This window comes from Emydura macquarii, unplaced genomic scaffold (genome assembly GCF_026122565.2).
Source record: "Emydura macquarii macquarii isolate MOO-44397 ecotype Brisbane River unplaced genomic scaffold, CSIRO-AGI_Emac_v2 contig_2768, whole genome shotgun sequence".
NCBI lineage: Eukaryota > Metazoa > Chordata > Testudines > Chelidae > Emydura > Emydura macquarii.
This window is the reverse complement of record NW_027132905.1, coordinates 45,919,433-45,943,345: the sequence shown is the minus strand read 5'-3', so window position 1 is coordinate 45,943,345 and position 23,913 is coordinate 45,919,433. Positions and strand designations below refer to the sequence as shown.

The 23,913-nt window shown below is 43.3% G+C and overlaps 1 protein-coding gene across 1 annotated transcript in view; it reads right to left on the bottom strand.

The window, feature by feature from the left end:
* The window catches only part of PEX14 (peroxisomal biogenesis factor 14), a 91,767-nt gene that overhangs the window by 4,058 nt on the left and 63,796 nt on the right, over window positions 1-23,913 (bottom strand). The window contains exons 4-8 of the mRNA XM_067567389.1: window positions 16,941-17,063; window positions 10,451-10,536; window positions 7,692-7,794; window positions 6,351-6,448; window positions 565-656 (exon numbers count right to left, since the gene is read on the bottom strand). Of these exons, the coding sequence (XP_067423490.1) occupies window positions 565-656; window positions 6,351-6,448; window positions 7,692-7,794; window positions 10,451-10,536; window positions 16,941-17,063 (502 nt within the window). The remainder of the gene's footprint in view (window positions 1-564; window positions 657-6,350; window positions 6,449-7,691; window positions 7,795-10,450; window positions 10,537-16,940; window positions 17,064-23,913) is intronic.

The following is a 23,913-nucleotide window of genomic DNA, read 5'->3' as shown; positions in this document are numbered from 1 at the left end:
AGCTTAAAAAATCAAAGCCAACCCAATTTCTAGGCCTCTGCACCCATCTAGTGCACCTGCTTATGTCCAGGAGCTGTTTGGTCTCATCTTAAATGGGTCTTTGGCCCTACCTATGTCATAGAGTCGTGGTGATGGGCAGACTTTGTTACACTTGGGCAAATGGATAAGAAAGGGTGGGAAGAACTAACAGCCAATGACTGTAAGAGATACTTTAGGGGAAGAGGGTGCTCTTGTGGTTAAATCAGAGATGTGAGTCCCATTCCTATATGTACCACTCACTCACTTACTATGTGTCAGTCAATCTCTATCCCAAATGGAGACAATAAAGTTACCTATCTCCCACGGCACCATGAGGTTTAATGTATGTTTGTAAAGTGCTTTGAGGTCCTTAGATGGAAGGCAACAGCGAAGTGCAAAGTCATATTATTAAAAAGCATTGACAGAGGGGTAGGGTTAGGTCTAGTTCCTCCTGGTAATGCCCTCCTCCTTCGTGAAGGACTCCCAAGGAACGTCATCCCCTCCCGCCCCCCCACATTGCTATCCTGCTCACACATCCCTCCGTACCGGTTTAGAAGGAGCCCTTTTAACGAGTAGATCTCAGATTTCAAGTCATTGATATTCTGCGACTCCAGGATCCAGTTGGTGGAAGTGGTGGCCTAGGAAACAAATGGAAGAGGCAATGGTGACAGTGTGGATTGGGAGATAACTCAGAGCTGTTCTCTCTCCTACCCTCCCTCTCCACCCACAGAGTCTTCAGCAATGGGCCACTGTGCATGGGCTCTTGCGTTTAAAATCTCTCAGCGCTGGATAGAGGTATTTCCGCAATGTGAGCTATGCACCTGAGTGGCCCCCCAAACGGGCCAACTGTTCTATTGGCAGCCTCCTAGGAAACCTTCTTTGCTCTGATGCTAGGAGGAGTCAAAGATTTCTCTTCAGTTCTTGGAAAGGGTTAACCCACTTCCAATGCACTTTGTGCAGACTAGATCAATGCACCGAGCTTGGCCTTCGCTAAATCACCCCAAAGGGAGTTTTCTGCTCTTTTTTTCAAAAAGGGGAGGCTAGTATTTGCTTGGGTGCTGAACAGAGATCTCGACAGCAAGGTGTCTGTAAGAAAATCTAGGGCAGCCAACCAGTCACAGAACCAATGCAGCATATGGGAGAAGCAATGCAAGCTTTCTCACATAGGCCTGCCAACATGTCCAACCCTGACCTGGAGGGACTACTTCTAGAGAAGAGGGTCTGGGATTTTGGGTTAAAATTTCAACTGCACCTGGGTGACTTAGGATCCTAGGTCCCATTGAAAGTTGGTGGAATTTATGCTCCTAAATCACTCAAGTAATTAGATATTGTTAATCTGCTTTTTTGCCAGAGGGTCAGTTCCTTCCCTCTTTCCTGACATTGCCCTCAGTCCAGGGAGCAGATCATAATCTGAGTACCTGCGTGCTAAGAACTGGACTGAGAGCACTAACTCAGTTTTTCCTAGATCACGAAAAACCAGCCATCAGACTATACTGCATGGAGTTTCTAGGTGGACTAAGCAATAGATGTTTAAAAACCCAAAAGACTTTCCCCTAGATCAGAACAATCAGAGTTGTGCCTGAGCTACCAGACTATCTCCACGAAGCAGCTGTACTAGACACTCTCCTCTAGACATTTCAAGGCAAAGAGCACAATTTGGTGGGGAAAGATGATGAGTAGCTCACAGGACCCTGGTACAGCTGCTATGGGCACCACATCAATACTGCAGAGTGATGTCTGTCAGATAGGGGGTGGAAACTGGGGCAAGACCCTACTTTGGGAAGATTTGAGGCAAATAATAGTTTGGCAGTTTTTGTTTTATACATTCATGGGACTAGAAGAAATATCACTGCTTCCCATGATCACACTCATTTTGCTTTCACATATATACACAGCTAAGGGAAGAGTGCTCAAAAAGAAATAATCTCCTGCACTGACAGTGCCCCTCATCCAATACCTACAGTGAACAAAAGAACGGCCATACTGGGTCAGACCAATGGTCCATCTAGCCCAGTATCCTGTCATCCGACACTGGCTAGCGCCAGGTGCTTCTGAGGCACTGAACAGAATCCCTTGTCATCTAGTCCCATTTTATGGCAGTCAGAAGTTTAGGGACACCCAGAGCATGGGGTTGCATCCCCGACCATCTTGACTGACAGCCACTGATGGACCTATCCTCCATGAATGTATCTAATTCTTTTTTGAACCCAGTTATACTTTTGGCATTCTCAACATCCCCTGGCAATGAGTTCCACTGGTTGCCTGTGCGTTGTATGAAGAAGTATTCCCTTATGGTTGTTTTAAACCTGCTACTTATTAATTTCATCGGATGAACCTTGGTTCTTGTGTAGTGTGAAGGGGTACATAACAATTCTTTATTCACCTGCTCCATAGCATTCAAGATTTTATAGACCTCTATTATATCCCCCCTTTGTCGTTTCTTTTCTATGCTGATCAGTCCCTGTCTTTTTAATCTCTCCTCATATAAAAGCTGTTTCATGCCCCTAATAATTTTTGTTGACCTTCTCTGTACTTTTTCCAATATTAATATATCTTTTTTTAGATGGGGTGACCAGGACTGCACGCGGCATTCAAGGTGTGGTTGTTGCATGGATTTATATAGTGGCATTATGATATTTTCTATCTTATTATCTATCCCTTTCCTAATGGTCCTTAACATTCCGTTAGCTTTTTTGACTGATGCAGCACATTGAGCAGACATTTTCAGAGAACTATCCACAATCACTCCACAATCTTTTTTTGAGTGGTAACAGCTAATTTAGACCTAGTCATATTGCATGTACAGTTGGGATTATGTTTTCCAACATGCACTACACAACATTGAATTTCATTTGCCATTTTGTTGCACAGTCGCCCAGTTTTTCGGAATCCCTTTGTAACTTTTTGCAGTCAGCTTTGGACTTAACTATTTTGAGTAATTTAGTATCTTTTGCAAATTTTTCCACCCCACTGTTTACCTTTATTTCCAGATCATTTATGAATATGCTGAATAGCACTGGTCCCAGTACAGATCCTTGGAAGACCCCACTATTGTCTATCTCCACTGTGAAAACTGACCATTTATTTCTACTCTTTGTTTCCTACTTTTTAACCAGTTACTGATCCATGAGAAGACCTTCCCTCTTATCCCCATCTTACTTTGCTTACGAGCCTTTGATGCGGGACCTTCTCAAAGGCTTTCTGAATGTCCAAGTACACGCTATCCATTAGATCACCCTTGTCCATATGTTTGCTGACACCCTCAAAGAATTCTAATAGATTGGCGAGGCATGATTTCCCTTTACAAACACCATGTTGACTCTTCCCCAACATACTGTATTCATTTGTGTGTCTGATAATTTGGTTCTTCACTATAGTTCCAACCAATCTGCCTGGTACTGAAGTTAGGTTTACCAGTCTGTAATTGCCAGGATTGCCTCTGGAGCCTTTTTTAAAAATCGGTGTTACATTAGCTATTCGCCAGTTATCTGGTACAGAGGCTGATTTAAAAGTGAGGGTTACATGCCACAGTTAGTAGTTCTGCAATTTCATACTTGAGTTCCTTCAGAACTCGTGGGTGAATACCATTTGGTCCCGGTGACTTATTACTATTCAATTTATCAATTTGTTCCAAAACCTTTTCTACTGACACCTCAATCTGGGACAGTTTTTCAGATTTGTCACCTAAAAAGAGTGGCTCGTGTGGGAATCTCCCTTACATTCTCAGCAGTGAAGACTGATGCAAAGCATTCATTTAGCTTCTCCACGATGGCCTTGTCTTTCTTGAGTGCTCCTTTAGCATCTCAATTGTCCAGTGGCCCACTGATTTTTTGGCAGGCTTCCTGCTTCTACTTTAAAAAAATTTGCTGTTCGTTTTTGTATCTTTTGCTTGTTGCTCTTCAAATTCCATTTTTACACTTGACTTGCCAGAGTTTAGTGACTCCTGCTGGAAGTAGGTGCATATGGAATAACTGTGAATTGCCCCACAGCCAGCATTGCCTACAGTGATTTCTGCTGGCAGCGATTGGGAATGGAGTGATTGTGAGTAACTCCACAGCCAGTGCTCCTATCCATTCCTTCATGGGAGACGACAGGACTGGAGTAGCTGCCAACTCCCCCATACTAATTCTTACTGGGAGAAGCTGGGACTGTAAGCTCCACACAGCCAGTGCTCCTACTCATTCCTTACATAGACTTCAGCTAGGGCTGGAGAGACGTGATCACCTTCACAGCCAACATTCCCTACAGTGATTCCAGCTGGGAGAGGCTCAGTCTGTAGTAGCTGTGATATACACAGATGCGTTCCCTTGGGATTCACACTCCCGGCCCTCAGACAGCAAGAATCCAGGAGCCACTGTTCTGGCTCTCCAAGACTTTGAAAGCTACATCAGCACATTAACAAGGGAGCAATTTCCACTCACCGGCCTGCACAGGACTCAAATTTCCAAAACACATATGGTGCCAGATGCCTAGGATTTAGAAATAAAATCTGACATCTGGGGCTTTTTAGCTAGTCTCTTTAAAAAACAGTTGTAGAAAATTCAAGGCTTGAGTTTTTATGTAGGTTTTTTAATTACTTAAAATCCCTCTTTTTAATTTTTTACAGCATGCCAGTAGGAGTTTGAAAAGCAGATATAAAAACTTACATTACAGCTGAGAAAACACAGCTTTTACTCTTTGGTTTGAGGGGTTGCCCAAGTCTTTCTTTGTACATATGAGGTTGAGATCCCATAACAGCGTGTGCTACCATTTCAGCACAGAAGAGGAAGGGAAGGAGGGAAAATTTTTTAAAGACGCTCTAAACCACCAAGACTCCTGTGCCCTTTTCCCTTTTGAGAGCCCAACATGTGGTCTTAATCTTAACACTTACGACCTGAAAACAGTTTTCCAATTTCCGCACTGGCTCCAGGCCATTGATGGGCCACAGTTCCCAAGGAAAACTGGAATGTAGAGATGTGGCCATAAATTGGCTTTCATGCCTGGGTTTACAGTTGTGCTTCTAAGGGATTCCTACTGTAAGGTATATACGCTGCACAGCCAGAGGTGGCCCACTGGCTACACACCATCAAAGGGCTTACAAGAGACTGCAGCCTGGGGAAGGAGGACTCTTACTGCTGTAGATGGAGGATTGCACTACAAACACCTAACTGTTTCAGGCATCTTGCTAGAAAAGAGGGCTAAAAGCTCCCACTCTGCAGAGATTGTTGAAAGCCAAAGGAGGGGCTGAATGACCCCAGGCTTTGATAACAGGAGGAAGGCTTTCACCTCTAGGTCACCAGTTCAAATCCAGCCCAGTTCAGTAATGACTGACATCTGATGACTGCTGGGCGGCCAAGGACAATGGTAGCAAAGTGCTTCCGAGATGAAAAGTGTTGTCACGGACACAATGTGAACTGATTTTGGTGGGTCTCCGCCCATTTCTCAAACTCACAAGTACCCACATGGCAAAACCGACAGCCACCGTCGTCTCCTTGTTGGCAGTCGCAGCACAGGCACTGGCCATGGAAACTGCACTCCATTCTCAGCCTGAGAGATGGTCCCTCTCGTTCAGAGGGGAGGCCTGGTGGCCAGGCAGTACTGGGGAAGCTGGCACTGCTCCTGTGCTTTGGTTTTTCTGTGCAGAGTTCCTGGCCTCCCAGTTGAGAATGCCAACAAGGCTGCCAGTTAGTGCCACATGTGGTGGGGGAGTCACCTGTTGTACAGAGACGACCAAAACCGTTCACACAGACCATCCAACAGCCATCAGATGGTAACAACCTTCAGTCATTACCTGGCCTGGAGTGGAACAAGCGACTTAAATGCAAAAAACTCCACAGCCCATTCCCCTGAGTCATCTAATCCAACAGATTTGTGTTTGACAACGTTGCAACAACTGCACTGATTTGCACTGAGATGCCACTGTGATGGGCACAGAATACGTATGTGGATTAACAGACATATAGACAAGCAGAAGATTAAAATACCACAAAACATCTACCGCCACCCTTTTCCTCCTTCAGTCAGTGAGTTGGCAGGACAGCCACTCCTGCTCCCTATCGCTCCAACTGGATATACGAGCTCTCCTAAAAGGGATACTAGCTGCACAACAGAGCAATTCAGGAGATTGTGGCCATGAAAGATGTAAATGACACCCTGGAACAAAGCCCTCTCAAAAGCCATATATGTTTAGCCTGGGGGGACCCCGTCAGCACCCATTACTCTACAAAGACACCTTTGAGACAAGGCTAGACATACAGACTGGGCAGATAGGATGAAGTTATGGGCTAGGGTACTTTAAAAAGGGACAGAGGAATTTCTGAAGGGTGGCCTGGCAAAGAGATGGAAGTTAGTACCTTGGCAGCAGCCAGCTCTTGGGTGAGCTCCTGGATTTTCTGTTGTTGCTGCATCAGCAGTTCCTGCACAGAGGCTAAAGTCGTCTGCAACTGAGTCACTGTGGGATGGAAAATCAGGAGAGTCTCTGTTAAACTGAGACACACACACGTGTCCTTCCTGCTGTATAGCTACAAGATGCCTCTATTCCTACTATATCTAATTTATCTACAGACGCCCACTCGCTCTAATCCATATAAATTATCTGCACTATGGGTAATCTACCTGCACTGCATCTAACCTCCAGTATTTCTAGTTTATCTTTCTATTGTATAGATGTCTATAGCCCACAGTATATCCATCCAAAACCTCTCCCTTCTAATTATATCCATTTTGATTTGCACATTTCTCTGAATTTATACAATGTTTGTATCATTTATCTACCTTAGGCCTCACAAGGGCACATGATACTTGGGGTTTATCTCTAGTTTGGAAACAGACAGGTGTCTGGATCAATCCCAGGCTGTAGTGAGAAAAGAAAGCAAACCTCTTGAATCCACATCCTCTACCCGCAGGTCCAGTTAGCATCCTCCCATCATCAAATCACCTGCCCCTTCGTCCCAGGATGGCTGTAACAAACTGCCATGCTCTCTCTTCTCCCAACAGCTGGACATATACTTAGTACTCTTTCCTGGATTTCAGTGGAAACCTCCCCACTGGAAAACTTCTACTGGAACAGGAACCTGTGTCTGAACGGAGGGGAATTGCCTACAGCTTTGATGTTTTATCTGGAGCTTCCATCCAGTAAACAAGTTGGGAAAAAAAAACACAAAAAAAAAAACCTCTATTGGCGTGACAGGTAACAGCTAATCTGGGCCATCATTAGGGCACTGGGTAATGAACAGCCGCCCTATGGAGTCAATAACAGAGAAGGTGGCTGGGGTCAGTGGAGGCACAGTAATTACAGACTCTCTTGACCCTGCTTTGGATTCTTGGAGGCAACGGGGGGAGAAACCACCAAAAAAAGCCCTGAAAACCTCAGAGAAGCAGAAATTAAAAATGAACTTTACAGCCCTCCGAAAGGCTGTCATTTTATTCCCCTTATTAATATTCTGAGGTTGGGAGCCTTTCCGTAAAAACATAATTAATTGAGGCCGCGCCGACAGTAAACAAGCAATTTCAAATTAAACCGAAATGACGGCGGCTTCATTTGCAAATGTGAACAGATTCTCAGAGCAGATAAATGAAGTCACCACATAAAGTGGAGATGGAGGGGAAGGAGAAGGGTGGGGGGGTCTGGGCAGGATGGAGGATTCAGAGAGAAGGGCTTTGAGGGGTGAATTGATGGAGTCATTAATCTTTACCTGTCTGTGTCACACTGCCACTCATCTCAGAAATGTTCACCTCAATCCTCTGAAGTTGTTTTCTATCTTCTTTGCCTCCCATGATGAGAGGGAGCAGGTATTTCTGCACAGAGCAGGGAGATGTTGTTAGGAGATAGGGAGATTCAACCCACTCCAAGCACCCCAGAGCCTGCCAGACCTCTCTACCCCCCTCTCAGAAACTACCATGAACGCAGAGATGGTGAGGAGAGGGGTCCCCTTGAAGAAGGCATCCAAATAAGTCACAAGAAAAACAGGATGGTAGGACTTTTATGCTCTTTTTTCCTGAAGCGCTGAGAGGTGGTCCTTGGCTCTTTCAGGAAAACTATCAGCCCACAGCCTCCACCCACATCCAGAAGGATTTCAGCCCAACTGCACTTGCCTCTTATGAGATTCCAGCTGTATCCACAAGACAGGGGATGCAGAGCAGGATGAAGAGGGGAGCACTGACATGGAGGGGCTGGGGGGCATATGAATAGAGGGAAGGGGAAATGACAGAGAGAATATATACTGGGAGGCAGGACAGTGGTGGTAAGGAGCAGAAATCTGGGGAGAAGGGAAGAAGAGAACAGAGGAAATGGGGAGAAGCAGAAGGGATCTGAGGTAACAACAATGGAGCAAGGAGCTTGAAAGCAGGGTTAAGGGAGGTGCTGATACAGAGGGTTAAGGAAACTAGAGGAGTGGTGGCAGCTCACTGACAGCATACACAGTAGCAATAAAATCAAACTAAGCTTGCCCTTGTAGGGGATAGACTTGATCTAACACATTGTAGCCATCCCTAATTACTGCGATCCCTTCTGGGGTATAGCACACTTGAACTGAATGTGCAGTGTAACAACAGCACATTCAGACACGGCATGATTTGGGGCAAGAGGGATAAAGGAGAGAGGGGTATAGCCAGGGTGCAAAAACAGCCTCAATTACAAGGGAACAGTTTGCCTAACGGCTCCCTCATATACTGGCTTTTGATGTACACATTTCCAGAGAGACAAATTCAAAGGTACATTTCTGAGACAGGCCTGAGGGGTGTGGGACAGCAACATCCTCCACTCAAACTAAGTGCTGTTGGTTATATAGAGATCTAGCTGTCTCCGTAGATAGATCTAATACATGCACACAGTCACTCCAGTTTCTTCCTTCCACCATTCTGTGAAGCAGGCTGCTTTTGACGACTCCCATAGAAAACAAAGTGCAATGAACAGAAGGCTCTGTTCTGAACCTTTTGGGACACTCATACCAATGGCTTGGCAGGGGGTCTTTATTTTTCAGACAAGGACCACTAGCACAAGCACAAAAATCTCATCATCTGCCAAAGGAATGTATGCACCTGTTGCACTTGGGGAGCTGACCCCAAGTATCTTCAGCTCCCAAAAGGGAACAGGGGCCTCTGCTGGATAACCAAGGTGTCTTGTATGGTCTGGATGGAGGGGTGGGGAGGGGATCTGCATACAAAGAGAATGGCAGTGGGATACAGCATATTGTCACCATCACTGAGACCATGTCAGATAATTTTGTGGTAGTTGTCATTTTACAATAGCAATAAGGCCCTCCGGGCCAGTCTGTTATGATTCCAGTAAGGGCCAGTAGCTTCCTCCTCAGCTTCACTCTGGGCATTTATCAACCCCTACCAGTCTTTACAGGACTGAATGGTCCAGGAAGGCCGGCATCATTGCTCAGTATAAAACAGTCAGGAACAAGGGGACAATCTGAACAGCCATCTAAAGAGCCACCATGTCTAATCCTGGGATAAACTCCCCATATGACCTTCCCCAGGCCAAGGTAATTAACAGAAGAGAAAATTAAAAAAGAACAAGGGCATTCAAAAAAAATTTAGCTTAAATATGGATTTTGCCAAGCACACCAAATTGCCCAATTTAAAAAAAAAAAAAAAAAACCTTTTTAAGAAGCCAATTGTTACTTTCCAAATCATTTCAACTCCCAAACACACACATGCTTTGCAAGCGGAATGTAACGTACCAGAGCGAGTGGCTGGTGCGCTCCACTGTTCTGGAATCACTTGGCCTTTGGCCTCATGCCTTGCTACACTGCCAATATATTGGGTTCTCTCCCAACAGCCTCTACCCAGTTACTCCATACAGAACTGGGGAACAGGTCTTCAATGACAGAGAATGAGAGTATGTCCAACCTGAGAAACGCGGCATGTAAACATAGGGTGGGTGTGTATGTCTACACACTTGCTGTACACATCCACTGGGAAGCTGACAGAGCTGGAGTTAAACACCTTCCCTTCAACCTCCCGACCAGCCAAAGGAGATGTGTCTCTAGTTTATAGAGGCAGTGTTATCTAGTGGTTAGAGCAATGGACTGGACTCAGGACACCTGGGTTCTATTCCTGGCTCTGCCACTGGCCTGCTGTGTGAACTTGGGCAAGTCACTTCATCTCCCTATGCCAGTTTCCCCATTTGTAAAAAATGGGGATAGTGACACTGACCTCATTTGTAAAGCATTTTCAGATCTACGGATGCAAAGCAGTAACTAAGGGCTAGGTAGAATTATTATTACTAGTCTAAAACACTTGCTCACCACTTGCTGCATTTTCATATCAGACTGTCCATACAGCTCCTCACAGACACCCAAAGGAGAACTGATATGAGCAGCTGCTCCATGGATTTCATTGCAACCAAGAGCCAGCATAGGACAAAGGCAGCATATGGGATAAAGGCACCATGGTTGTCTCACAGCACAAGGTAGCTCAGTGGAGTAGGGAGGGCACCACTTACCTTGTAGAGCTGGTGGAAGCCAAAAGCAATTCCTGCCATAATGACAGCCAAAGCACCATAGTCTCGCCATCTTGAGCCTGGAGGACCTAATGGCCAAAAGCAAGAGAGAAGCATGGTTAGAATTTGCATGCAGAAAGGCCTTCGAGGATTTGCATGGATCTCACCCAAACACCTAATTCAGGCAAAGGTGGACAGGATGGTGCCAACTCTTGTTTCCTAAAGCTTAACAGGGATTTCAGGGTAACTCCAGGGAGAGAAAGGAGGGCATCAAAATCACACTGGCAATTAAGAGTCACCTCAGTCCTGCTTCGCCTGCTCTTTTCTTGGAAAGGACCCTTGTATCCCAGCTGCGTTGACCCAGGGGAAGTCTTTGAAGTTAGCATTAGCTAAGTCTAGTCCATAAGAGCAAGTACTGACTGCTTTCACAGATCACTATTTCTGAAACTGGGGATGGAGAAGGAATCTCAGGAAGTGGAGGAGGGATAGAGAAAGGAGCAGTGTTCTCTGGAAGTGGGGAGGGATCTCCTCGTTGGGGGCTAAGTGGGCTTACGAAAAGAAGGAAGAGCTAAAAGTGCTCTGTGTCAGCCTGTATGGATTGTTTCCTTAGAATACAGGCACAAATGGGAATTCCATGGTTTTCTTGCCTGAATTAAGAGCAGGGACCAAAGCATGCCAGGGGTAGCAGAGCCAGAATATGCACTAAGACAACTAGAGAGGGTGGGAAGAGGTGTGTGGGATACTTAACACACAGTTTTGCACAGGAGCATAAAGATTCAACAGAGCAAAGCAAAGATTCTGTCTGTTTCTCTCCTCCAAGTAGAATCAAAAGACACCTGTAGTTTTCTAACAGCTTCGCCCTTTCACCTCCCCTCGCAGCTCCCATAACACTCTTGCTAAGAATCTTGTACTGCCCCTGGTTTTCATTAATAATAAAGAGGATGCAGAGTGATCTTTCCTAAAGTTCGGGGATAGGAGGTGGGCAGATATCAAAGAGGCACAGACTTGCAGGCAGCCTCTAACCAGACAGATCCAAATTTGCACATAACCTACTAGTGTTTAGGAAATGTATTCTCCCCTCCAAACTGTCAACTGGGACTTCCAGGAGAGAGAGGCTTAATTGGTGGAGATAACTGGAAACCCGTTTCTCTTCTATATCACTCACTCATTCCCCATGGAGATTTCCTGTTGCCTAGCCGCTCTTGCAGGTGTTTCATTGCAGAAACTCTTCTGAAACCCCAGCCCGCAGGCTAAATGGATAGAATATGTACCCTTAATGGGAGCACCACGGGAATCTGCTACTTTATCATAGTTCCCAGCATACCCACCAAGTGGAAATCTGAATGAATCAGAATGAAGCCTGTGCCACTGGCAGTGGTAGAATGGATGAACAGCCCGGAGATCAAAATGAGTGGGGAACCAACAATCTCGGTGATCGCAGCACCTGCAGCTTTAAAGTTTGTGATCATCTTTTTTTTTTATCCATTTTAATGTCTCTAGATCTCTGCTCAAGATGCAGCATCCAGTTCTTAAAGACAACTTTTCTAATCCCATTTCTCATCCCAAATCTCATCTCATCACAGCCAGGGTTGGATTCTGACAAAAGGAAATCTAGTGTCATACTTGGGGGTCAGTTGTTCAGTTGGGATCTGAACCCTAGATCTGCTTGGATTTCCAGTTCTCTGCACTGAACCCCAGACTAAAACATCCTTCCATGACAAAGTAACTCAATCGATGGTGAACCCAACCACAGAGGGTTAATTAATTCCAGAAGTGCTATGGATCCGAACTGTGCCCTGTGCATGGATTGTCAGCCCTTCTCTCGTTGTCCCCACCTACCTCTCATCTGCTCTGACCTCCAGCAAAATTAAGAGACACCTGTAGGTCCCTCTCAGCTTTGCCCTTTCACCTCTCCCATCTCTCCCTCTGTTCCCATAATGCTCATGCTAAGAACATTTTATTGCCCCCTGGTTTTCATTATTAATGAAAAGGGACCAGAATGATCTTTCCTAAAGTTCAGAGAGTCTATAAAGACAAGAAGCTGAAATGCCATTTTACTCGTTTTAGAGATGTGTGAAACAATTCTGTCTTGTGGCAAAAAAAAAAAAAAAAGAGAGAGAGAGAGAGAGAGAGAGACACACACACACACACACACACACACACACACACACACACACACACACACACACACCCCCCCCCCCCCCCCCCCCCCAAGCTGGAGAGGGACACAGGGAGGACTCTGCATCGACTATGCCAGTATTACAAAGAGGGGAAGTCCACAAGGAATCAGAATTGTGCCTAAGATCCCCTCTTGGGTTCTCTCTCTCTACTGGACTGTGATCTAAGCACAGGACTGAGACTTCGGACTTGTGAGTTCTCCTACACTGACATATTTCTATGTTCTTGGGCACTTGCCAAGTGTCTTGACTTAACCTCTGTGCCTCGGTTTCCCTATCTGTAAAATGGGAATAATATGACTTATGCTGTGAGGGTTAATGTGAAGGAGATGAAAAGCATTAAGTACTTCAAACCCTACTACGCAGTCAGAAGCTGAACAGCATGTCCCTGGTTCATCACTGAAGATACTATGCTCCCATCCATCCCTCACCATTCAAGGCTTCCATTAGGCCAATATTGCACTACATCTAGACACATAGTTGTGCTGCTCTGGCTTCTGCTCTGAACTAGTCATGGGGAAGGAAGAAAATAACAACACTTGCCACTTCCATTAAGTCTTCTGTCAGAGTCTCAGAGTCCTTCACAAATGTTTATGAATCTTCACAAGCCCCTGTGAGACACAGAGAGGCTGTTGCCCCCTTTTACAGATGGGGAAACTGAGGCACAGAAAGTTTAAGTGACTTGCCCAATGTCACAGAGGAAATCTGTATAAAATCTGCATGATTGGAGTCCATAAATACCACAGAGAAGGACACAGACAATGCCTGGGTGATAAGTATGCAGCTTTGCGCACCTAGCTCAGAAACTCCCCTAAGTTTGCTTGTAATTAAGGGGGCTAGAAAGTTAAAAAAATATATAAACCCAATTAATCATTTAAATATTTAAAGTCAGATTTTTGTCCTCATTCCCGGATTAGTGTATTTCATAACACCAGGAGCAGACAGCCCTGGTTTTTTTTACTGGGGGTTCATTTTAGAGCATGTTTAAACTAGTCAGATTGAGTGATGCTTCCAGCAACTAATCGCATGTCAAATAAAAGATATTTTATGTAATAAATTACTGCTACAAGTAATTCAAATGTCATTTATCAGTTTTATTATCAGTCAGGCAAAGTCTTGTTTCTCTATATTAATCAAAATCAAGCTGCTTTTTTTTTTTTTTTTTTTTTAAAGCAGTTTTGACACCTCTTGGCAAAAGTACAGGAAAGGAGAGAAGGAATTACCCCCCTGGAGCAGGGAGCAGGGGTGAAATGGTACAGGAAGCACCAATCTCAAAGACAAAGACTGGAAACTTGAGGAATTTAATTCTTTTCTCTGCCCCCCAAAAGTTACTGTTGCTGCTCTAAAGCCAAGCAGGGATGGCTCCTACCTCTGGTAAGATCTATTTTATTTTTAAGGTTTACAAGGCTTTTTTTTTTTTTTTTTTAAAGTACTTATCTAGCTAATAGCTATTGCCAATGAAAGATCAGAATTTACTCTACTGCCTCCACTCCCAGCACAATCTGTGCGGCAGGAGGTATTTAAATTGTATAATTTGTTTCCTGCATCTCTCTCATTCAGAACAAACAAAGTTACCAAGAGCACAGGAGCCCAAGCACAATGGTATCTGGGGAGGCTCGTAGGATTTAGGTTCAGCTCTCTGACTGACCCACTTTGTCCTTGGGTACTTTTGAGCACTACCTATACAGGTGCTCAGACACTATGGTGATGAGGATCATATAAGAACACGGACAGAGTAGATAGAGAGTAGAATGGGTTCTTTCCTATACAGTGTAGCACCTGATGAATCTACCAAAGATTAAGTGGCTTGGTAAACTATCACGGAAACAACTGACCTGGGGCAGATTTGCGCCTTTGAAGAAATATCCATCAAGCTATCACTGTCCAATAGATGAAGCTGCCTGTAGCAAATGAACTATCTTAAAAGATCATTGGGTCAAGTCTGCAGGGATACTCTATCTTACAGCAGAGTCTAACCCACCAGCCATAAGGCAATTCATATATTATTACAGCATGCAAAGTGCTATATAGGCAAATATGGAGACAGGCCTATATCTAACTAGACAACACCCAACAAGGGAGGGGGGAAGAGAAATGGTAAAAGCAATGCAACCAAAGAGTGAGGTTAGATGTGCATCTTGTTCATTTAACTATTGTTCTTTTTATAACCACTCTTAGAGGCTCAGTGTAAATACAATGTTCTTCAAAGAAGCAATGGGGGGGGGGGAGGGGGAAGGACAGAGGGTTAGGATACTGCCTAATCTGGCCCCATATTTTCTATCCCATGTGCTTTGGGTTTGCTAGAGAACATGATGTTTGGTTCACAAGCAGAAGCTACTGTTGCCAACCTCAAACATTCAAAAAGCACAAGTCAGGTCTCAAAAATATCACAAGGCTGGCTTAAAATTATGAGATTTAAAAACAAAACAAAAACTTTTGAGTTTTTCTTATTTACCTTCTGATTTTTGAGGCTTTAGGGGTAATGTTTTCAAACTTTTCTCTGCAATCAGGAAGTCTAGAAACTTACATTTAAAAAAACAAAAAGTGGAGATTCTCAACTATTCACAGAGAATAGTGAACTGAGGCCTAAGAGAAACACCATACCACTCAAAGCTTGTGATAAAGTTGTGAGGGTTGGCAATGCTGGCACGTTTTCCAGTTTACCCTCTTCAAACAATAGAAACACTTTATGCCTCATACAGCAGTAACAGCACCACTTAGCACTTATTTGGCACTTTTCATCCAAATATCTGAAACCACTTTACGAAGGAGAGTAAGTAACATTAACCCCGTTTCACAGAAAGGATTCCTGAAGCACAGACTCGCCCAAGGTCACACAGCTAAGTCAGCGACAGAACTAGACATAGCAGCCAAATCACCGGACTCCCAGTTCTGGGACCTATCTGCTGGACCACAGAAATGACATGGGTAGATGGGTATATAACCTGCAACACCAGAGGGCGTCAACACCATCGCAACAACACTGTATTTTAGGAGTTTCTGACTAATAGGAACAATAACAAGCCCTTGTACTTGGCAGGTAAATGAAGGAAGCTGCTTTTCAAACTGCCAGCCACACATATGAGCTGAGCAGTTCCTCTTGATGGATTTTTAATGGTGTGCGCATTTTGGTTTTTATTGAATGGAGCTTAGAGACATTTGCATTTTTTTAAAAAAAACAAGCAAAAAGTATGTGGAAATTTTAAGTCTACACAGATTCCATTGGGACTTTAAAAACAGTGTGCGTGTGTGTCTATTTTAATATACATAGCGTATGTACACATATACACAGTATACACAAACATTTTGCAGTCCTTTAAGACTAGTTGTGATTGGATAACACTAGGAAAAATATTTTTGAAGATAAAAAAGCACCATTATTATTTATTACTATCTGTGATGCTATAGCACCCAGTGGCCCAGTCCCAATTGGGGACATGTTCTAGATGGTGCCCACACACGTAGGAAGACATAATCCATGCCCTGAAGAACTTACACTCTAGTTTGCTGACATTCTTTATTCACCTGTCTTAAGCAACCACTCAAGGGATAAATTATAAAAATCAATCACTTAAGAGAGGTAAGTCTTCCAATTAATGTCAAGCAGAATTATACACAGTACCTCTGTGGATAGTTTGTGAGGGGTTCGTAAAAGCAGGAGTTTGCCTAGTAAAGGTGAACTCTTGTACAGGTTCCATTGTAAAATAAATAAATAAATAGACAGATAGATAATTAAATAAATAAACTGTGCACTTTTGTAGCGCCTTCTATCCAAGGACCTTACTCCACTATTCAAATAATAATTAATTAAATCTCACAAATCCCCTATGAGGTAGGGAAGTATTAACTCCCAATTTTTAGAAGAGGGAAATTGAGGCCTACAAAAATTAAGGGACTTGTCCAGGACTATACATTGAGTCAGTGGCAGAGCTGGGAACAGAACCCAGATCTCTTCAGACCATGCTTCCTAAGCATAAGTGACGAAACAGAATATCATTTACCACAATAGTTTGTGGACTATTATAGCTTGTACCTCAGTTGCCTTGTGTGACACCATCTTGTGATCGTGTCTGCTGTGTATTTGTGTCTCTTGCATCAACAATTAAAAAGTGTATTTAAAGTAAGTTCAGAGGTGTGGTTCTGACAAGTGGGGTATTTGCTAAAAACAACCATTGCAGATTCCACTGTTTCCTCAGATTCAGCATTGCAAGCTAGTATCATTAAAGGAGTACAGAGATAAGAAAGCAAGTAGGGAATAGGACAGTAAAATCATTGCATAAAATGATAGGACCAGGTGCTTTCAAGAGACAACTTACTGTATGGCACGAGGTGAGGGGGCTGCCTTGGCACCAGCTGTGTGGAAGGACCCAGGGACTGTGGCTCATCTGTGGTAGTGCCCGACTGCTGGAAAGCCAGGTCAATTTCTTCATCCGTCAGTCCTCAGGGAGAAGAGGAAACAAGATCAGTTTAGCATCTTTACTCACTTGATGCGCCTGTAATTAAATCTGCAAGCCTGGCAGAACCCTTTCAAGCTGCAGAAGGATTTTGGTGGTGATTCGAGCAGCATCGCCTCCCCGATTTTGGATTCACTGAAATCACTCCCCTCCTCTCTCTCTGTTGCAATTTAACCTTAAGCGACAGAATATTAGCCTCAACGCTGCTTCCAAATGTGGCTCATTCAATTTCCTTAATTTATCCTTGAGTTTATTGCTGCTTTGGAAGTAGCTTTCTATTGCAATTCTCCATTCTTCCCCCGAAAAAAAGATACCATCAACTGCAAATGTGACTCATTTTAATCTGTAATGGTGTTAAAAAAAAAAAAAAGAGGGGAAAAAACTAACAATAATGCATGAAAACAGACAGGGAAACAAAAAACTAATTATTGGGTTAGACGACTAATTAGTCTAGATCGTTTCCGAAGACGGGAATAATTTGCTTTATTTTATGACAAATGTAGAAATAAAAAGAAAAAATCAGGACTGACTGTGATTAGTATGAATGGGACACAGAATGCCAGGAGGAAATAAAACAAACAAAACAGATCAAAACAAGGCCAAGCTCAAACTTTCCAATAAGCACTGTCCCAGTCTACTGCTGCCTGATTATACTGCCCTAGGCCAGTCTGGTTTTTATTTCGCACATCGCTGTAGCCACACTGCACACATGGTACATCGTGGTGCAGTCTCTCCTGTCACTGGAAAATGCCAAGGTGCCCATCTGTAAGCAGCCACAACATATGGAGAGAATTTGGCCTATGAGGGGAAAGAGAAAAGCAGCTGAAAGATTCATGATGACCAGCATCTGGGAAGGAAGCAGCACAGCTGGATGGCTTTTTCAACAGAAGAAAATGTGCTCTAGAAAAAGAATGTGGCAGTAAGATGGAGACCGCGATGTGGGACCTGGGAGGGTGTGCACCTCTCTGAAATGCCATATACTGCTCATAAAAGCAGGTAACAGGCCAGGCCCCTGCCCTGAAAAGCTTACAGCCTAGTTCAGACACCACCACCACATGAGATAACAGTTTATGCAAGAAGGTGTCAAAACACTGGGAGGGTGATGATCAGAGTAGTAGGGTTTGCAAAAGAAACAAGTTTCAAGGGACTGGGATTTGGAGGAAAAGACAAAGGCCACTTGGCTCTGAAAAAACTGTTCCAAGCAGAGAGGACAGCAAGGAAGATGGCATGAAGCTGAGTGAGAGAGGAGAAAACAGAGGGAGCACTTTGTCTCCAGCATGAGATTAGCAGAGTACTGCCACATATAGTTATTCTTGGTACTACTGACAGATAGAATGCTTGGAACTTTTCCCCTACACCATCATGGTGAGGTGTAATACAGGACACATCCAGGATTCTGAGAGCATTACTCTGGTTGGGGGAGTTAACCTAGGATCTGAAATCTGACTGTACGCTGTGCATCCACATAGAACAGACTAATCCATAACACAAGCAACGCTGCTCGAAGTAGGTGTTTGAGGCTCTCTGGCTGCTACCTATTGATGCACAGCACTGACAATGCTTCTGATCTTTAAAGGGATTTATATCTATTAGCTGATCTTCATAACACTCCTGTGAGTTATGTTACACGTTGTTATCCCAATTTTACAATGGGAAAACTGATGCACAGAAAGGTTAAGTGACTTGTCCAAAGTCGCAGAGAATTGTCAGTGTCAGAGACAGGATTATAAATCTGATGTTCCCGGCCCCCAGTCCTGTGCTCAGACAATACCCACACCCACCTGTGTTGGATGTATGCCTCATCAGACCAGAGACTCAGAAAGAGGCACATGAAAAACAGAGAGATGGTCTATATCAACGCAGGCTTCTATTTTAAAGTCCCAGTAGCAATATTTATGGTACCTAAACCATGTTAGAAAGCAAAGTCCTAATAAGAAAGGAACTGCTTTAACCAGTTCATAATTATCCAATAGAAGAGAGAGCATAAGCAGATGCCAGCACTGTAGCTCACTAGCAACTGTGGAATTTTATAAAGCTGGAGCCAGACACACAAGCCAATATTAGCTGCTGGCTGCAAATATGGCTCTCTCTAAAAAGGGGCATTTTGTTCTATCTCCATGAAAAGGTAGCAGATGTGATAACATTTAACACCAAGGAACATACAGTAAGTTATGTAGGATAGTTTGTCCTTGAGATCTTCAGGCTATGAAGAGAACAGGAAATAATGCTCATTGTTTTCCAACCTTACTGCCCCCTCAATTCTCATCCTGTTTGGGAAAAGAAAGTTTTACAGATAAAATTTCTTGCATTATTCCAGTCATGCCCACTAGCGACACCAGAATGTCACTATTTCCATTACAAAATCCTGTTTTAACGGAGAAGGAAAAGTTCATGTGAATGTGAATAGTAACGGAACCTTTTATATCTAGGTTGCTGGTTTGAAACCAGCACAAGTGGAGCAAAAGTTGCTACCGTCCAGCAGCTATTCTGTGGCCTCCATGTAAGTGGTCTCATTCACATTGCTAGTCGACAAATGTCTGCATCACTGAAAACACTACCAAATTGGTCCGCCGGTTAATAAGCAGAGGACAAGACTGTAACAAGTACAGAGACTGAACTTATTCCTCTATGCATCTAACATGATGTTTCCAAGGCCCTGTCATCTTGGTATCTATGTACCCAGAGAAGATCTCCTATGGGCTAGCGTTTAAGCAAGTATAGGGAAAGCATGCACTGCAGCTCGTCATCTGTGGATCAGAGAAGATGTCTGTTTCCAGGGCTGTCGATCTGGCACTTTTCATGAACGCTAACAAAAATTTACAATATATTTGTAAAAGTCTTTTCTCAGGAGTATATAATTTAGCCATTAAAGTTCACTTTGGACTGAAATTTGACTCACACACTCACCCCAGCAGCGATTTTTCCAAATTCAGGTATGCTTAACTTTGTTTTCCAGGCTCGGGAATGCAAAAATTTATATACTTTATATAGGGACATGGCAATTTCTATACCGGATCAGACCAGTGGTCCATCTAGCCCAGTGTTCTGTCTTGACTTAACATGATGGCTTGTCTGCTCTTTATTAAACAATTTCAAATAATCTGAGCTCACTCCACCTATGTCCCTTCTGGTTTGCCTAAGCCAAAATGAAGCCAAGGGTCTTGGTACTATCCAGAGACAATACTTCAGTAAAGCCTATCAGAACCCAATAGCTATTTAAAGAAGAAAAAGTGATGGTGTAAGTGTTCAGAAGAATGGCAGAAGAACATTTCCACTACTTGCCTCTTCTTGGGTTTGTGCTGGTTCATGGACAACAAACCTCAATTTGAGTTCTAGCGTCCATCAGCTTCACTCATTCCCTTCCCACCCCAAATCCCACTAACAATTTATAGTCCCTCATCACAGTGGCATCTAAAAAGCATTCACAGTCTTGTTCATTGCTCTTATCTAGTATGAATTTAGCAACCCAAATATAACATGATCTCTCTTGGGTGCACAACAGTGCCACAAAATCTAAAGCCTTGTGCTTAATAGCATTGTCTTTGGTGACAACTGTGTCAATAGAATCCCATCAGAATAATAGAAGATTCCGCTCCCCAATCCTCGCCTCCCCCAGTTTGAAAGGCAAACATTTTAGATCTTCTGGAGTTGCAGCAAGATCAAGACCATGCAGAATCCAAAAGGTTAAAAGGAACAATAAAGGAAACTGCCAATTGTAAGTGAATTATATTTGGCTTTGAAAGCTGAGCCACGGCTATATTATAAAAGGCATCTCTTTGCGTTGTTTACCATCACCCTGACTAATGCAGGCCTTTTTTTTTTGTTTTAAATAATCTCATGCAAATTAGACACACACTTCCTTCCAGTTGATTGCTATCTGCAAGGAATAATCTAACCACAGAGGGTACTGAGCAAGGACTGAGCGGAGGAGAAGGATGTGAGGAAACTGTCTTCACAGCCCTAGAGAATACAAACCTCCCTCACCTCCCATTTCTGCTCCATTCCTTTTTAGAGCCATGGCTTTTGTAAGAATTAGTCGTAATTTTCATACAGACTTAAAATTTTCTTTATAGGGGATGGGTGTTGATTTGCATTGTCTGACACCTAGCAGTGCTATGCATTCAGAGTTCTTGTTGCCTTTCTTTCAGGAACTTCACTATTGCCATTTTTGATTTTTAGGAATCACCCAGTTTCTGTAAATAGTGGTCAAACACAGAACCAAAACAAATCAGAGAATGAAGCAGGGAGATAACAGTCCCCTCTCTACGCCTGTGCCTGGAATATCACGCTGGAAGCTCCATTGCTTGGGACTTTTAAAATTAGACTATCTGTCTATCTAGACTCTTTTATATCATCCATTACAGTAGTACCTGAGGACAACACATACAATTAAACTTTTATCCTTGTAACACCTCTGTAAGGTAGGGAAGTATTACTATCCCCCCCCTTTTACAGATGGGAAAGTGACACAGAGAGATTAAAGTAACTTGTTCAAGGTCACACAGGCTAGGTCTACTCTACAGACCTATATCAGTATAATTACATCGTCAGGGGTGTGAAAAATTCCCCCCTCCCCCGCCCCATATAAACAGCGTTATGTCAACAAGAGAGCTTCTCCCACAGACACCTCTCGGTGAGGTGGATTAACTACACTGATGGGAGAAGCTCTCTTGTCAGCATAGTAGCATCTTCTCTAAAGTGCTACAGCAGCTGTATGGTGAAGACAAGCCCACAGTGAGTTTGTGGCAGAGCTGGGAAGTGACCCCCGACCTGCCGTGTCCCAGCCCAGTACCTTAACTACAAAACCATTACTTCCTGGATAAAACACTAGGATAACATACAGTCGGGAAAAACCCTGCATTAGCTGGAAGATGGACTAATGAATTAATAAATCTTTTTAATCTCCAACGTATGCTCTTGCTAGGCCAGGGCACTGTTCATTCCCATCCAGTGTGAGTATCGTTCCCGACATAATTCTCTCCAGAGCTTCACCCCGTCTAGTGACTCAAGCAACAGGATTTTCACTCTCTCTAGGCAGAATTGGTTTTGGGGAGGAAACTTTATCCCTCCCCCAGCAGAAAAAAATGTTGAATCAAACTCTTTTGTGGGTTTCTAAAGCTGGCTTTACTATCACTTTGTCAGATAGACTGGCCCTAGGAGCTGTCACCACACCTGCAGAGACAAACAGGTTTCCCCTCCTTCCGTTTCTGTTAAAAAGCAAACAAAACAAAACTGGCTGACTTTGTTTAGTTGTAATGAATCACCTGTCTGCCTGACATCTATATCAAATCACATAACTGAAAAAAAGACCTATCAGCAGGTATCCTGAAATGACATTACAGTTCTGTTCCTGAAAACCAGTGAGTCACCTGTTCTCTTAAGAACATGGTCACATTTTAAAAGAATCATCATACAAACATCCTGGGATCTAATCCACATTAATAATTCCACCTGTTTAGAATCAGTTCCACGCACTGCTAGCTGGTTCTTTTTAATCAAGGTGCCAGTACAGTACTATTTTTCCTCCAACATGCTGTCCTTTGAAAAAGTTCATAGAGTTTCATACATTTCACTGGGGTTAAAGGTATGGTCGTACAAGCACATGGGAACCTGAATGTCAAAATGAAAATGACCAGTCTAGTTAAATTGTCAAACAGAGAAAGGAAAAAAGTAAAGCAGTTTTCAAAGAAATGTAGAGTGCTTTGAATTATTTCAGCTTTGATAATCTATTGTACTGTTAATTACACAACTATGAAATTTTAAAAGTATATGTATTTTGTACAATTGTTTAATGTGCCAGAGGTCCCTTTAAGCAGCATTCAGACTTGACAACAGTGCCTTCCTCTCAGTTATCCTGCATTAAATTAAGGGAAAACCTGATTGACAGCAGGAGGCTAAATATTCAGCTGAACATCTGGAATGAAAGGGTTAAAAATGTTTTTTTTTCCACATTAAAAAACCCCTGGAAGCAGTTTCTCTTCCTGGGCTTTTGGAGTCTATAATAAAATGAAGTGTAATGGAAGAGAGGATGGCAATGTCAGAGGGTGAGGGTTTGGGAGAGAGGTTGTTAAGTATCTCCCTCTCCCCAGCTGTGTTTACTCCACTTACAGGACCCTGAGTGATTGATATATGGACAAAGGGAAATTCAGCAGGCAGTTGCTGCCTCCCCAAATATCAGAGTGGGGGGCAGACACCTTCAAACACCTAAAGACCCCAAACTCCTTTAAAGTGCTCAAAATTAAAAAGGCAGAATGAGAGACTCAGCCAGGGAGAGAAGAAAAAGTAAAAAAAAAAAAAAAAAAAAAAAAAAAAGGGGGGGGGGGGAGTTATTTATTATTAACATTTTGTTGGAACAGTGGAGTGCAATAAGGACTCTCAGAGCCGTTAAAAGTCGTTGGGTGACCTGCAGACCCCTATTTCCCAGAGCCTTGTATAAAATTGAATTTTTTAAACATAAATTACACGTAATGACGACACTGTAAAAACTAACAGTAATGGAAAGCTGTGCTGTATTTCATTAGCCTGTATTATTCCGTGCCACCTGATCCAGCTGGGCCTTGTTTATGAGTTAGTGTGTTAGCAGATGCCGATGGAAGCATTTGCTTCGACCTTGCTCTTCTCATTGGGGCATGAAATTACGACGGCAGCACCTTGATATTACAGCCATAAATACAGTAAACTGCAAATTTAAGCCAACGGCTCCTATTGTCTCTGAACATAAAGCTGATCGGTATTTATTTAAAAGGAGAACGAAAAAAAATATTATATATCACCTTGTTTATGGGTCCGGTCCCCCCCCCTTAATCTGTCTTATTCACTTGGTTAAATACTAAAC